The sequence below is a fragment of the Oenanthe melanoleuca genome, chromosome 2 (assembly GCF_029582105.1).
Source record: "Oenanthe melanoleuca isolate GR-GAL-2019-014 chromosome 2, OMel1.0, whole genome shotgun sequence".
Taxonomy (NCBI): Eukaryota; Metazoa; Chordata; class Aves; order Passeriformes; family Muscicapidae; genus Oenanthe; species Oenanthe melanoleuca.
This window is the reverse complement of record NC_079335.1, coordinates 124113058-124128309: the sequence shown is the minus strand read 5'-3', so window position 1 is coordinate 124128309 and position 15252 is coordinate 124113058. Positions and strand designations below refer to the sequence as shown.

The window sequence follows — 15252 nt, the reverse complement described above, 5'->3', positions numbered from 1 at the left end:
AAGAAAAAAAAAAAAAAAAAAAAAAAAGAAAAGAAATTAAATTAAATCACCGCCGCCTCTCCAGCGGTGCCGCGGCGGGTAAGGGAAGCGGCGGTGGCTGGGCAGAGAGGAGGCAGAGCGCGGGGGGCGAGCCGGGGAGCACCGCGCTCTCCCTCCCAAACTTTGATGATGACCATGACTACGATGGCTGACGGGCTGGACGCGCAAGACTCCTCCAAATCCGCCTTCATGGAGTTCGGGCAACAGCAGCCGCCGCCGCCGCAGCCGCCGCCGCCGCCCCACTCCCAGCAGAGCTCGCCGGCGATGGCCGGAGCCCACTACCCGCTGCACTGCCTGCACTCCGCCGCCGGCTCGCACCCGCACCACCAGCATCACCACCACAGCTCGCCCTACTCCGGCAGCGCCGGCTCCTACAACCACCGCTCGCTGGCCGCCTACCCCTACGTGAGCCACTCGCAGCACAGCCCTTACCTCCAGTCCTACCACAACAGCAGCGCGGCCAGCCAGACGCGGGCGGACGATGCAGGTGAGCCGGCACCGCTTCCCGAACCCGCTGCCAGATTCTCCCCCCGCTCCCTCCATCCCCGGGCCTCTTCCCGGCCCCCCCTCCGGACACCTGCACAGCGCCCCGCGCCGCGCCCCCCGCTCCCGCCGAGGCAGGCGCCGGCCCTGGGTGCGCGGGACGGCGGGGAGAGCAGGCGGGGAGAGCAGGCGGGGGCCGCCCGTTCCCGCGGCCCCTCCGCGGGCCTACAGCCGCGGGACCGGCGGCGGGGCGGCCGCGCTCCCTCCGCGCCAGCGGCACCGCGGCGCTGCGCACCGGCGCCTTCCCCGCTCGCCCCGCGGCCGGCGGCGAGGGGCTGCGCTCGGCGCTCCTTTGTTACGGCGGGACCGGCTCTAGGCAAAATTCCTGCTAACACCTGAGGAGTGAAAGTTTCCAGGCGAGCGGGTCGCATTCCGCTCGGGGGCCGTCTGATTTATGTATTTCTTTTTTTGCAGGAAGACGTACATATCCATCCAGAGGGGCACGGGAGGGGGGCGGGGGGGTGGGGGGGAGAAAGCATTGTTAAAAGTCTCGGACTGGTGATTCACTGACCACCAAACTGGCGACGCGAAGTCAATTAGCCGAGTAAAACCTGGATGGCCCTGGAACAAGGCATACCTTCGCAAAGCCAGCATTGCTCCTTAAATTTTTAAAATATTTTTATTTTTTCTTCCTGGGAAGAAGGAGAGCGTGCCCACTATGCCCGGACAGCTGTTTTTTCTCCCGGTAGCTCCCAAGCAGCAGCCTGTGCCGGCGCGTGCCTGTAAGGAGACGCAGCCTGTGCCTACGCCGTGGGGTTGAACAGGCGTCGGGACAGGATTTGGCGTTTTTAGGAGCCGTGGCAGCCAAAATACCCGCGTTTAATAGCTAAGGAGGGCGATATTTCAGCTGTGTTGTTTTGCTTGCAGATCAGCAAAAAACCACAGTGATTGAAAACGGTGAAATCAGATTTAATGGAAAAGGGAAAAAGATTCGGAAGCCTCGAACCATTTACTCTAGTCTACAACTCCAGGCTTTAAATCATCGCTTTCAGCAGACTCAGTACCTGGCACTTCCAGAGAGAGCTGAACTGGCAGCTTCATTAGGACTTACCCAGACACAGGTAATTACTGGGAATCCCAAATCACTGAAATCCTGCTCGAACAACAAAGGCCAAGCAAAGTATGATGCTCCCTAAACATTTTGGCCTCTGTCGGGAACGGTAGGAAAGGTAACGCACACGGTTCCCATCTCTCTGTGTAGGACTCACCTAATGCGCGACAGAGATCGGGCTGCCGCAGAAAGAGCTGAGAGCGCCCTTCCCTCAGCCGACTGCGAGCAAGCGCTGCCTTTTGATGCCACACATAACGTTTAAAAATTGCCTGTATTTTCGGATAATTCCAGCCCCGAGATGCAATTGCCCAGCTGTGAAAAGGAGAACAAAACAAAGGCAAGGAATCGCTGGGCCTGAGGTAGAGCTAAAAGCAAAGCTGCCTCGTAGCAACGTATATAGGTAGAGGGGAAGCAGGAACGCGTTAGGAAATACCTGTTAAATCAATAGTTAATTCACCCTGGATGACTAACGCAAATGCAGTGGTTAGCCTTGGGCAAAATGTACGGAAGGTGATAATAGATCTGGAGATCAAAGACAGCCGTGTACAAAATTATGGCAGGTTAAGCCATAGTTAAGTGTGGTTGGAGTAGCTGTGCCATTCTGCTAATTTAAGCTTGAAAGACATATGAGGCATTACAGGCTTACCAGGCTGGGGTTTGTGGAGAAGTGCATGGATAGATGGGATCAATTCGGGCAAAATGTTATCATGTGAATCTATGAGCTTAACAAATAACTTCAGGATTTTATCAATGTCATTGGTAACAGTCTCTTCCAGACGGCGGTTTTTAAATACTCGGCAAACATTAATGATGGGAATGGGCCTGATGGCTTTGCAGATGGGATTTTAGTATCCTCAGCATGCACGCTCTGTCTCACTGTTGTCTCCCTTTTACTCTCGCATGCATAGATTTTTTTTTTTTAGGGGCCCAATCCTGATCTTGCAGCTAGAGAAGCTCTGCTTATCCCCTAACATTATGATTGCAAAGTTTGAGAGGTCAAATGCGTGTGGGGGATGTCTTTGTTTGATCGATTTAAAAAATATATTCTGTATACATGTATTACCTCTATGTAATTTCTATAATAATTCTGATCTGCCAGTTGGCCTGATCCTTGCACACCGTATCGAGTGCAGGCTCCTTCTTCAGGAGTTCTGCTGGATTAGGAACAGGATGAGACCCAAAGCAATGCTAATATGCTGTTACTCACAGAGAAAATAAAATTATTCTTTCTTTAATAATACATTTTAATATAAAGCCTCAATCCTGGTTCCATTCCTGCCTCTTCCCCTGCCACATCAGCGTCAACTGCTTGATCTGATCGTGAGGATTTCAGAAGCGAGATTTCTTTGTAAGATGCCCTTTGTCTATTGGCTCTTGTCTCCTGGCACAAAATCATATGATTGCCCATGTTTGACAACATTTTGCCCGAATGATCAAATGACCTCCAAAATTCTGAATGAGGCACTAAAACAGGAGACCCCAGAGCATGTGGTCTGTTTCAGCCGTAACCATCTGGCCTGCCCGGGGAAAACAGCGTCCCAGGTTAAAACCTGCATCCCTCTCGCTTTCCAGCTCTGCTCTGCCTCCCCTGTTCTCTCCAGCCGCATCCAAAGCCCGAGAGCAGCCGTAGCTACCCCTCCTTCCCCTCTCCCCATCCCCAGCTCCACACCCGACTGGCGTGTGCCCTCAAGACTTTCTCCAGATTAGACCCCCGGGATCTTCCCTGCAGCGCCCTGGACGCTGACGGCAGCCTAATATCTAATACGTTTCGGTTTACAGGTGAAGATCTGGTTTCAGAACAAGCGCTCCAAATTCAAGAAGCTGCTGAAGCAGGGCAGTAACCCCCACGAAAGCGACCCTCTGCCCGGCTCCGCTGCCCTCTCCCCTCGCTCTCCGGCTCTGCCTCCGGTCTGGGACGTTTCAGCCTCTGCCAAGGGAGTCAATATGCCTCCAAACAGCTACATGCCTGGCTATTCTCACTGGTATTCTTCTCCACATCAAGACACAATGCAGAGACCACAAATGATGTGAATTGTCCAAGAGAAATTATCTCCCAAGAACGCCTCGTCTCGACATGGCAAGAAGTTCCCCTGCTTTGCCAAGCCGTGCCAGCTAACAGGCTCTGTGTGAACTTGTAGATGCGGCAAAGAGACAGAGTGGCTTTTTTTTTTTTTTTTTTTTTTTTTTTTTTTTTTTTTTTTTTTTTTTTTTTTAAGTAACCTCAGCGATTGATCTTGAACAGAAAGACACAATTTTCATTCTGGCGCACAGAAGACACTTCTCTTTAGGATATTTTCCTTTGGACTCCAAGGCACCAGCCTCTTTCTCTGTGGAGTATACGTCAAAACAAACTTTTTACAGACTTTGCCCACAAGAACCTGAATCTACCATGGCAGCCGTTTTTACTTGTTTAATGAGCTAAAGACATTACATGATGAATGAGAGACTAGTCAAAGCTCCTTCATTTTTATTCACCAAATCCGGACTGGGGAAAGGATTAAAAGACAGAAGTGATTTTTTCTTAAAAAAAAAAAAAAAAATAAGAATGGGGGAAAAAAAGGAGAACTGGTTGAAAAATGCAAATATACTGTAAGATTAGAACATTACCACGAAGCAAAATCTGCATGCTTTCTCAAAATGCAATGGGCTGCGGCTCAGAAGAAACCACCGTCTCTCACTCGAAGAGCCCCCTCATCCGCACAGACCCGCACCCGCACACAGCCGGACAGTCTCCCGGAGACGAGCAGCAAAGACAGAGCGAGGGATTCGCGGCCAGACCCGCCGCCGCGGGTTGGGGAAGGAAGGTTCAGCGCTGCCCGGCGGCAGCCTCAACCACTGAGCGAGAGGGACCTTTCCCCGAGCAACCTTTCTGTATATATTGTTGAATTTTAGTTGTACATATACTTTGTATGTTTTTGTCTTCTTTCATATATAGAGTAAAAGCCACAAAACGCCCGCCTGGCTCCTATTTCTCTTCACCTTAGCGGATCCCCACCTGCCCCGACTCGCCCCCCGGTAAGGGCAGAGGGATCCTTGTGCCCAGCTTGCCTGAGTGCACAGACACCCCTACCAAAGCATATATCTGCCAGCAAAGAAAGAAAAGATGAATTGGGGTGGGGTAGATGATGGTTTAGTCGGTTTTAAGGCTACGACTTAAAGACAGGAGGTACCGAGTCCACAAAGATACGCCTAGACGAAGTTCTAATCACCCGGCCATTTCTGCTGCGATTTTACAGCTCCGCTGCTTAGCTGAGCTGAGCTTTCTCGCCGAGGCAAAGCTCAGAGCCCTGTCTTTCTTCCCAAAGGTTGGAGACTCCAAATTATTAAGAAAGGAGGCGCCCTCCTTTGTTTTAAAGAGCAGACAATGCAAGCTGAGGAATGTTTTGCAAAGCCCTGAGAGGTGCCCAGGCACACAACACGCTGTCCAGCCAGCTTCAGCCGCACCGGCTTGTGGAAAGCACAGCAACTACTGACAATGAAAAGCCTTTTCCTCATCCAAGCTGGGTGCCCCATACTGCGAGAATTAATGGCTAGAGACCTGGGCATCCTTCAAATTATGAACCTTGAAACCACTGAGCCATTTATCAGAAGTCAATAGAGATCCTCAGAGTGCTCCATATAATGACAGCTACATACAGTCGTGCAAAAGGACAGTCACTATAATTAGACACAAAGCAAAGACTACTTACCAATATACCAGTTTTTTGGGGGGTGTTTTTTGGTTTGTTTTTGTTTTTTTTGAGCAACTTCCACGCTCAGTCAGTCTTCAGAGTGCTTTAAAACCGATCAGTCTTGTCATTTTCTACCATTCGTATTGTTACATTAGGAAAAATGTTTTCTTTTTTTCCCCTTCCCACTGTGAAACTTTGGGTTCAGAGCTCCCCAGGATCAATTCTGAACAAAGCCTCCAGCTGCAGTGCCATCCAATTTGAAGCAGACATTGGGGACAATTTAAGGTTTTTATCCACAAGAAGGTTTTTTTCCATTCTCTTAAATGCAGCCATAATTAGAGTAATTTTTCATGTAGCCCGCTGATTACAGCGTTTTTACCGTCAAAGATAATTACCTGTAATTTTCTTCCACTTTTAATACTAAAAAGCCATCTTTATTTAGATTCAGGAACAGGAAAGGCGAAACAAAAGAGGAAAATTATTCTGTTATTCATACACAAATTGCAGAGACGTAGGGCCTAAAATTGAAAATTAACCAAAATTATAATGCTGAAAAGAATGGAAGAGGCTTCAGAAGTACAGCTGGTAGTGGGGCTCACTGAATTATTCAAATGGCACTGGAAAGAAAGCTACCATACATTTAAACCAACAGCATTGTGTGCATCTTTCAGAAAACCCCGCTTTACACCCCCCCACGCCGGCCCCTGCGCGGGCTCCCCCTCGCCTCGCAGAAGGGCGGCGGATGCCCCGGTGAGCCCGGCCCAGCCGAGCCCGGCCCAGCTGAGCCCGGCCCGGCGGGTCCCGGCCCCCGCGGCCCCCGCGGCCCCCGCAGCATTAACCCTTTCGCTGCCTGCGCGCAGTTCGCCCGCACACCGGCGGCCCGGGGGAACGGGGGGCTCGCTGCCTCTCGTGGGCTTGCGGGGCCCGTCCTCCCCTGCACGCCGCGCGTGGGTGCCGCTGCGGAAAGCCTCGGATGTGTCATGCCCTCCACCCCCGCGAGTGATTCCTCAAACAGGCTCAGATAAAGCCCAGACAACAAGCAAGCAAGAGAACTAATAAACGATAACAACAATAATAAAAACCCCATTAGCTTAGTAGCGTGGGAGAAGGTGGGAAAGGTAGGCTTTGCCGGGAGCGGGGTGGGAGGGAACGGCAGCAGCGGCTCCCACTCGCGCGGCAGCCGCCCCGGGAGACTCTCGTGAAACAGCGTCATCTATGGATGGAGCAGCGGCAGCTCCCCACGCCAGCGCCAAACCTGCCGCCGCCGGGCCGCACCGCCCCGGGGCCGCGCAGGGCCGCGGGAAGGAGCGGGTGCGGGCACGGGCGGCCCGGGCTGGCCCGGGGCTCGCAGGGTTTCTCCGCCGGCCGCCGAGCGCCGCGCCGCCCCTCCGCGGCCCGTCGGGGCTCCCGCCGCATCCCCGCCCCGCCGCCCCCGGCAGCACCGGGGAAAAGGGGGCGCTTCTCTGTCGGGGTCCGGCCCGGGGAGGTAAAACCACCTGCGCGACAATGACCGCGAATGTGGGGGAGCAAAGACGGAGCGTGCCTCTACGGGCAAGGCGCGGAGCAGTCACAAACCGACCCCAAACCCAAGCGAGCCCCAAAACTTACCCCTCTGAAAATCTGCTAAGCAAGGATCGGGGTCTAGAAACCTGTACTGAACAGAAGCAGTGGAGAATATTTTTCTGAGTCTCAGGGCAGAAGCTCTTTCTCTATATTCTTGGTTGAGTGAGCACATCCAGGTGTGAAATTGTTTGCACACCCCAGCACCTCTTATATTGCCAGCAAAATTAGCTGTTATTACTGTCACTGTTTAGTGATGGTTAGCTTGATAAAAAAAACCTGCTGTAATCAAGACCTGGCGCATCTTTGCAAATTACAGATAATTGTAAACGTCCAGATTATGATAATAGCATCCTAATCCAGCCTGCAATATAATTATTACAGAGTGTTACATCTGAAACTGTCCAGTAGGGCTAATTCAGCCATTATTTAGACCCTATTTTTGCACTGCAAATGGGTTGCTGAGTTGAAAATGTACGATTGTAATTTCACGGGGCACTCAATGAGTAATGGTATAGGGAGGGAAAAATACAAAAGTGAAATGTGAACAGTAGCGATCAAATCAAACTCTGAAGGACAAAAGACTGTTTGATTCATAGGGAATGAGAAGAGCGGGAATTAAGAAAATAGCAAATCAGTGGTCTGCAGCGTTACGTGTCCAAATCTCAACGACTGCGAGCCTGATGTGCAGTCAGGGACTGCAGGTTCGGCTCCCGCCTTGCATCAGTCCTCCTCTCGGCTCGGCTCTTCCCGGCAGCCTCTCCCCAGCACCCGAAGCATCCCCGAGCTCCCCACCCATCCCCAAAAGAGGGCTCGCCATTGTCTTGTGCCTCCTCTCAGGTGGCTGAACGTCACTTTGGGGCGAGAAGCCTCTGGAGGTTGGGAACCGGGCGGAGGAGAGCGCGGGGTGCGGGACGCCGGCGCCGGGCACTCCGCGGCGGGCTGCGGAGCCGCGGCCTCTGCGCACCCGCTGGACCGGTCCTCAGGGGTCCTTAGGGAAATTATCACAGAACCGACTCGATTGTAATTAATTAATCAAAAGAGCCTGGCTAACAAGACTACCTGCAGCTAGCGAGGTTAACTCACTGGGCTAGTTGGCTTTCGACTCCTGATTAACTTTTATTAACCCTGGACACGAAATACGCAAACCCGCTAAATTTTTTAATGACCTAAATCATCAAAGCGCCGTTGCCGCCCGACCGGTTAGTCTCCGGTTCGTCTCCGCAGGGTCCAGATGAGAAGATGCAGCGCCCGGGGCCGGCCCCACGGGCAGGAGAGCTGCCGCCCCGGCCCCTGCTGGCCTCTGCCGACCGCAGCCGCTCCTGACAGCCCGCAGTCCCATTCTGCGCCCTTTTCTCCATGCGAATTAGTAAAAAGCAGAAAGCTCAGCGGATAGAGCGAGGCGAAAGCCCTATAAAACACGCTATACGGTGCGTATCGAGGAGACTGTAAAGATCTCTTGGAATGGGAGGGCCAGCTCCGCAACCGGGCAGATGATGCCGCTGCAGAGCACGAAGCTGGGTCAGGATCCGGCCCGGAGAGGCTGGCTGAGCCATCCTGCAAAACTCATGCTGAGGTTTAGACAACCTCCCCGGAGCGCCGAGGGGCAGGCGGCAGCGGCAGAGGAGTGAGAAGCCACCCCCAAGCTCGCCTTCGCCAAGTGCTCAATCCGTCACAGGTTTTGGCCGGGGCCGGCACTCTGGGCTCTCACCTGAAAGTGAGTAAGGAGGTGAGGGAGCCGTGAGTCTTACTCGCGGCCTTGAAGGTCGTGTCAGTGGAAGGTGTTCTCACAAGCAGCCGGGGAGTGCGTGTGTGGTGGGATTTATCAGGTCTGTACTCCAGGCAGATAAACTATTGTTTATCCTCCCTGAATGGCATATAAATAGACACGCCACTGAACAAAGAGAACTATTTAACTGGTGCGACACAGATTCTCCCTAAAAGAAGAGAGAGAAATAAAGGCTTAATGTAAACTTCGCGTTTCCTATTTTCACGGCTTTTATCTGACCTATAAAACAGGTTATTGAGTTACTGCAAGCAATCACTTAAATGACTGAAAGCAAGAAGAGGGGTTCCCACACACACCCCCCCGCCCCGATTTTCCTGAAGCAATAGATCTCCTTTCCGTAATCCACAACCGAAACACCTAAAGTCTGTCAGTCGCAAAATTGCGTGGCAGAAATCTTTAATTGATGCCACATGTGGGATGCACTCTGGGGACACAGCGCTGCCGGCGGTGGAGCGGGCAGAGCGCGGAGGCCCGCGCAGGCAGCGCGGCCGCGGGGACACCGAGGGGACTAAGAGGGCGACAGGAACGCCTGACAAGCAGGCTGCCCTGCCGCGGTGACAGGTTGGAGGGGTGTGTTTTCTTTCCCCGGGAAGGAGCGGGAGGGAAGCCGAGGAGCTCGGCCAGGAGGCAGCACGTCCCGGCCGAAGGCTGTGCCCGCGGGCGGCGCGGCCAGATGCCCGGGCAGGGACTTGGGGCTCGGGAGGAACGGGAAGATGCTCCTCCCGCGGCCGTAGGTGGGGGCGGCGGGCACCGTGTGCCTCTGGCTGTGGGGGATGTAGGTGTGCATCCCAACCGGGGGCCAGCGCAGCCGGGGTGGGTGTGCTGTGCGTGTGAGAGCCCCGGGGGTGCAGGCAGGGTCCGGAGCGCTCGATCTGGAGAAGCAGGGGCTGCAGGCTGCTCTGTGCCTGTGTGTCTGTGTGTCTGCGCGCCTCTGTGCGTGTGTGTGTGTGTGTGTGTGTGTGTGTGTGTCAGGCCCTGTGGCTGAGCCCTGGAGCCGCTCGGCACCCACAGGAATGCGGCTCCTCTCGGCTCCCCGAACTGCCCCGGCTCCACATGGAAGTGGCCGCCAGGAAAACAGAAGGGAGGGGAAGAGGGGGAGGGGCGGGGAAAGCCCCGAGCCAGCAATCCGCCGAGCCCAAACCCAGCATCAGACAAAGGACAGTTCATGCCATCCTTTTCCCGGGAAAGCAAGGGGGAGGCCTGGCCGGGCTAGGCTCCCTCCGGCCGCGCCGGAGCCCAGGGGGTGCACCCAGGCGGGGAGAGGCGCCGGGGTGTGCCTGCCTTGCCTGTGTGTGCGGGGACAGAGGGGACAGGAGCATCCCCCTCTGCCCGGGGCTCTCCGAGGGGCGGACGGCCCCAGACTCTGAATGTTCATCGAGGCCGGGGCTACGCCACAAGGAGCCCCTGCGAGGGCATTTCTTGTCCTCTCGAGGGAAGGGATGCCGTGCTTTTCCCGACCTGCCCAACACCAACCCGGTCTGGGAGGAGGAGAAATTAAGCAGGGAGAGGGTCCGGCATGGAAACCCAGCCGAGCTGACTCTGCTGGCTTGGAGAGGCGAGCCATGCCTAGTCCAGCGGCCGCAGTGCGAATTCCCATCTCTGCCTGACATGCTGCTTGCCGGCATTCCTCCTTCCCGGAGCTGTTCCTGCGCTGTCCGCCCGGGCCGTCCCGGCCCCGGCAGGTTACCGTAACCCAACAGCCCCTTTTCTCCTCAAAGAAAGGGGTGGGTGGACCCACCTGGGAAATTGACTTCCACCTCCTGTGTCCAAACCTTTCTGCAAAGGGAAGTGACCTTCTGGAGGGGAGAATCTCTTACTGCAGGTTGAATGCTTGTCTAAAGGGAAGTGAGGAAAAGAGCGGAAGAAAATGAAAGGGTCGAGTATTTAAAATTTTTTTGCACAGGATGGAAGCTAGCAGAAGAGATGAAGCCGAGCTTTTCGTCAGCCCCAGAGTCGCGGGAAGTCCCTGAAACCTTGAGAGTTAAATGAGCAGGGGACGGTCCCCAGAAGGGTGGAAGAGCTGGGGAGCGCGGGGCAGCGCGGCCGCTCTCCGGCGGCGGGCAGGGGTGGGCAGCCCCCGCAGCCCTGCCTCCGGCACCCCCGCGCCCTCCCCGGCGTGCAGGGAGCACAACCGAACAAACTGGTCTATTGTACTGCAAGACATTTACCAACCCCCAAACCTGTTACAAAACAGCAAACCCGGGCTTCTTTCTTTGGGGAGAAAACTGCGCACACCACACTCACTCACGCACAAAACATGGCAGGCGGGAGAGGAAGGAGAGAAAAGGAGGGGGAGGGCAGATGGGAGGAAGACTGGAGATAGGTAAGTGCGCCCCAGGGCAGGAGCGTGCCTTTTCAGGCCTCGCCTCCCCCCCTTCCAGCGCTCTCCCCGCCAGCCTCAGCTGCCAGAGGGGCATCTTTTATCTCGGGGATTCTTCCAGCGGCGCCTTTGGCACATTCACTGCTGTGGCCGTACCCCTCCCGGCCGTGAATTACCACTGCCCGCTAGGACGGGGGTCCCCGTGGGAAGCTGCGCCGCCGCGGGGACCCCGCGGGCCAGGAGTTCTACTGGGAGAGAGCCCACGCCCCGGGCGAGGGTCCGCGCCGGTGGGCAGCGCTCCGGACATCTCGCCCAAGCCGTGCCTCCAGCACCGGGCAGCGCTAGCGACTGCTCTGACGAGAGGGGTTTTTTCCTAAATCGTGTAGAAATAAAACAAAAACAATAAAAGTACCTCTGAAACGTTCCTTCTTCAGTCGAAGCCGCCGCAGGCTTTTAGCAGGAGCGAGGGGAGCGGGGCCCTCATTTTATTCTTTTCTCATATTTAGTGGCTCCCTTTGACGGAAACGTAATTTGTATAATTAGCCGAGCGCACACGGGCGACTGATGGGCTGTGGAGTGTGCAGCTCTCGACGCTAATTGCTCTCAGGAATGGATTCAGGGCGGCTTAAGGCGAGAGATTCTCTTTCTGGCATCAGGATGGGCAGCTTTCCCTTCAGCTTAAAGCACTATGGAATAAGATGTGCGTGGTCTTGCCAGAGCCCCTTTCCCGGCGGGGAGAGTGTCCCGCCGCCCCTCGGCTATCCCGTGGGTACCTGCAAGGGCCAGATCCTGCCAGCACGCCCGGACTGGGGTGGCACTGCACGGCACCGGAACAGAATATGAACTCCCAGCTCCCATTCTCTTTCCTCACTTTCTTTCTGCAAGCAAATTAGTATTATATTTTTTTTCCTCTTATTAATAGAAGAAGGGGTAATTTGGAAACGTTTCTCTTGGTCGAAATAATTTTATTTTATTCAGAATATACAGTTTAATTCCTCTATCTACAATTATTTACAGGGTTAAAATAACATTGAAAAAAGTCTCTGGAAAAGTTGAGGTCATAGATTTCAAGGCACCAATGATAGTGTCCACAGCTGAGCCAAAAAATGTCCGTATTGTATAAAAAAGGGTTTCCTTTGAAATGCAATAAGTTACATGCACAAGCTTTACACATTTTAATCTTTTTGATTGTTTCTTTTCCCTTTAAAAAGTTCCCCATATGCATTCCTTTCGTTATTATTCCTTAACAGTAAAACACAGGAGTCCAAGGAACAACAAAAAAAATAATAAAATAATAGGGTCAGGCTCTAATAAATCGTCCCAGAGGCCAGCGCTAACGGGTGCTGTAGGGAGCCGTGGGGTTGGAGGTGGGAGTTGATGGAGTTGGCAGCGGGGTACCAGGAAGTGGAGCTCTCCAGGTAGCTGGATGCAGGGGACGGGTTGGAGTTTGGAGGGTGAGCGTGTGCGTGGGCATGGTGGCTGAGGGAGCGGGACGAGCCCTGAGATTCCCAAACCGCAGGTGACTGTGGAGAGTTGCAGGCCATGGGGTCGCTGGAGCTGGGGCTGTGCTCCGGAGGCATCTCCCCGTTTTTCATGATCTTCTTGATCTTGGATCTTTTATTCTGAAACCAGATTTTCACCTGGGAGCGGGGCAGGAGGAGAGGAGAAAAGAGGAAAGAGGGAGTGGGGAGGGAAAGCGACACCATTAGTGCCCGCCTTGGCAAGCCGGTGCCCCGCCGCCCTCCCGCCCCTCCGCGGGGACCGATCCAGCCCTTCCCGCCGCGCCGGGTGAGCCCGGGGCCAGGACCCGCCGGGCCGGGCCGGGCCGGGCCGAGCTGAGAGCGGTACCTGTGTTTGCGTGAGTCCCAGGGAGGCTGCCAGCTCGGCCCGCTCGGGCAGGGCGAGGTACTGGGTCTTCTGAAACCTCCTCTGCAACGCTGCCAGCTGAAAGCTGGAATAAATAGTCCGGGGTTTGCGCACTTTCTTTGGTTTGCCGTTCACCATTCGCACCTCGGGTTCCGCCACCTCCTTCTCTGCACGGGCGCAAGAGCGGGAGAGAGACGCGCGCGTTAAACTCGGGGCAGGCTGCGCTCCGCGCCGCCGGGGCGGCATCCCGCCCGCGGGCCGGGCCGGGCCGGGCAGCGGCGCCGGCCCGACGGGCCCCTGCGGCTCCCCCCGGGGCTCCCGCAGTCGGGCGGCTCCCCGCGGTGAGACGGGGGGGGAACCCGCTCCCTCCGCACCGGCCTCGGTCACCCCCGGCCCTCCTCCTGCTCCTCCGCCTCCCACGCCCGCCCCGGGCATCCTGCCGGGCGCGCAGCGCTGCGCGGGCGGGAGCGCAGGGCGTGCGCGGCAGCGCGGGCGCTGGAGGATGGCTGGGGCCCTGCTGGGAAGAGCTCTGTCCGGAGCGGAGCCGGACCCAAGGCATCGACCACTTCCTCTGCACGCCCGCGCCAGCCCCTGCCGCCGCCGGCGTGTCCCCAAGCGCCGCCGCCACCGCACTCGTCCCAGCCAAGCCCCAGCCGCTTGGCTTTACCACGGGATTGGGTTTTTTCCCTCCCTGACCATTTTTTTACTTTTGTTTATTTTTCTTTTTTAATTTTTTTTTTCCTCTTTCTTTTTCCCTACAGCAAGTTGCAAAGAAGTAAAGCACTAAAACCGCGACGCTTTCTGGTGAAAAACTCTCCCGGCTTCGCAGCCCCGACACGGCTGGTGTCCCCCTCCCAGTCTCCTCCCCCGCCCCTCCAGCACAGGGGGAAGGAAACTTTCTTCAACACTGTGAACCTGAGTTTGAGAAGCGCAACAAGGCTCGGCTATTTTCTCCCTCTTCCTGCGGGGGGAAGGAGGAGGGAGGTAGCCGTGGAGGCCCAGGGCAGCTGACAGAAGCGCTAAAGCACTAGTCCTACGACTTCTAGTTTAGATCATGCGGGCTGGTCAAAAGAAGTAGACCAGTAAACAGGTTCTCCACTTTTTTTCCCCTTCCTATTTTCTTTTTTTTTTTTCTTTTTTTTTTTTTTTCTTTTTTTTTTTTTTTTACTTTTTTGTTTCCCTTCTGGTTCAGGGAAAGCCTCATCCCCGTGGCCCGCGGGTCAGGACCAGTCCCCAGCTCCCCCGGTCGTCCCAAAGCCGCGGGAGCTCTCCGCACACCCCCGGCCCTCACCTGGCTGGCTGGCGGAGCTCTGGACCCGGTTGTAAGCCCCGCTGTACTGGTGGTAGGGGCTGGCGTAGCTGTAGTCTGCATAGGCTTTGGCAGGATAGTTCCCGGCAGATCCGTTCATGCCGTGGTACTGATACTGGTAGGGGTTGAGCGCTTTGCCGTAGGAAGCCGAGGTAGGAGAGCAGTAGCCGTGCGGGGCTCCCCCCGCCGGGCTGTAGTAGTCGGAATCCGTAGCGGAGGACTCGGGTAAAGTGGGAGATTCCTGGGACGGGTGGTGCATGGCTGCAGCCGTCTGGAAAGGAGCTTGGAAATCGCCGGATCGGATGTTGGGGACCCTTCTGTCAAATACTCCTGTCATAGCTCGGAGCCTCGGCGGGCTGGGGCTGGCGGCGGGGCTGCTCGGCTCTAAGCAGACATGTCTGGGGGAGGAGGCTGCGGCGCGGTGTCTGTCTCCGGCAGACTGCTGGCTGGGGCGCAGCATAGGCTTGGTTAAATCCTTAATTGCGCTCTTACGCACAGCAGGGTGGATCGGGTTCCATTGGCCAGAGCAATCGGGAGCAGCGACACCCTAACTCGTCCAACTAGTTTAGCACAACAAAGCTTCGGCTGAAAAAAAAAAAAAAAAAAAAAAAAAAAAAAAAAAGAAAAAAAAAGAGGGGAAAAAAAAAAGAAGAAAAAAGTCCCATTCAACCTCTTTTTAAAGTGAATACCAACAGCAATCTCCTAGCCGGAGCGTGGCGATTGGGAGGTTTCCGGCTCCCCCACCCCTGCAGCCGGAGAGGGGGCTCGGCCAGCCCCCCGCCCTCGGCCCGGTGCCCCCGCACCTCCACCCGCAGCGCCCGGGGCAGGGCTGCAGCCACAACGCTCGCGTTTGCCGTCCGGTCCCCCTTGGCTGATGGCTTGGGAGCACCGCACCGGGCGCTCCTGGTTCCCAAGCAGATTTCTGATCTGCTGACAATACCCATTAAAGTCTGACAGTGCTGCTTCCCTCGGACCGTCCTCCTTCCCCGGGGAAACGTCCGGGACCTCCGCGCTAAACACAGCGAACCCTGTTACCCCATAGTACCTTGAATTTTAGTTACATCATTTCCTGCATTTCCAAGACCCTAGCACGGCCCGCAGCCA

At 55.5% G+C, this 15252-nt stretch overlaps 2 protein-coding genes across 2 annotated transcripts; one reads left to right on the top strand and one right to left on the bottom strand.

The window, feature by feature from the left end:
* The first annotated feature begins 28 nt into the window (after positions 1 to 28).
* On the top strand, positions 29 to 4588 carry DLX6 (distal-less homeobox 6). The gene is made up of 3 exons (XM_056484425.1): positions 29 to 526; positions 1450 to 1643; positions 3413 to 4588. Exons 1-3 carry the CDS (start codon positions 166 to 168, stop codon positions 3662 to 3664), a joined length of 807 nt encoding a protein of 268 aa, XP_056340400.1. The 5' UTR covers positions 29 to 165; the 3' UTR covers positions 3665 to 4588.
* Positions 4589 to 11925: 7337 nt separating this feature from the next.
* DLX5 (distal-less homeobox 5) lies at positions 11926 to 14655 on the bottom strand. The gene is made up of 3 exons (XM_056484452.1): positions 14131 to 14655; positions 12822 to 13006; positions 11926 to 12613 (listed from the first exon to the last, which is right to left on the bottom strand). Exons 1-3 carry the CDS (start codon positions 14606 to 14608, stop codon positions 12281 to 12283), a joined length of 996 nt encoding a protein of 331 aa, XP_056340427.1. The 5' UTR covers positions 14609 to 14655; the 3' UTR covers positions 11926 to 12280.
* Between the last annotated feature and the right edge of the window lie 597 nt (positions 14656 to 15252).

Excerpts from the sequence above, each read along its gene's own strand:
- DLX6 (XM_056484425.1), top strand. The coding sequence starts at position 166 with ATGATGACCATGACTACGATGGCTGACGGGCTGGACGCGCAAGACTCC. Across the intron at positions 527-1,449 it reads GACGCGGGCGGACGATGCAG|ATCAGCAAAAAACCACAGTG; the intron begins GTGAGCCGGCAC and ends TTTTGCTTGCAG. Across the intron at positions 1,644-3,412 it reads TAGGACTTACCCAGACACAG|GTGAAGATCTGGTTTCAGAA; the intron begins GTAATTACTGGG and ends TTCGGTTTACAG.
- DLX5 (XM_056484452.1), bottom strand. The coding sequence starts at position 14,608 with ATGCTGCGCCCCAGCCAGCAGTCTGCCGGAGACAGACACCGCGCCGCA. Across the intron at positions 13,007-14,130 it reads GAGCTCCGCCAGCCAGCCAG|AGAAGGAGGTGGCGGAACCC; the intron begins GTGAGGGCCGGG and ends GCGCCCGTGCAG. Across the intron at positions 12,614-12,821 it reads TGGGACTCACGCAAACACAG|GTGAAAATCTGGTTTCAGAA; the intron begins GTACCGCTCTCA and ends CCCCGCTCCCAG.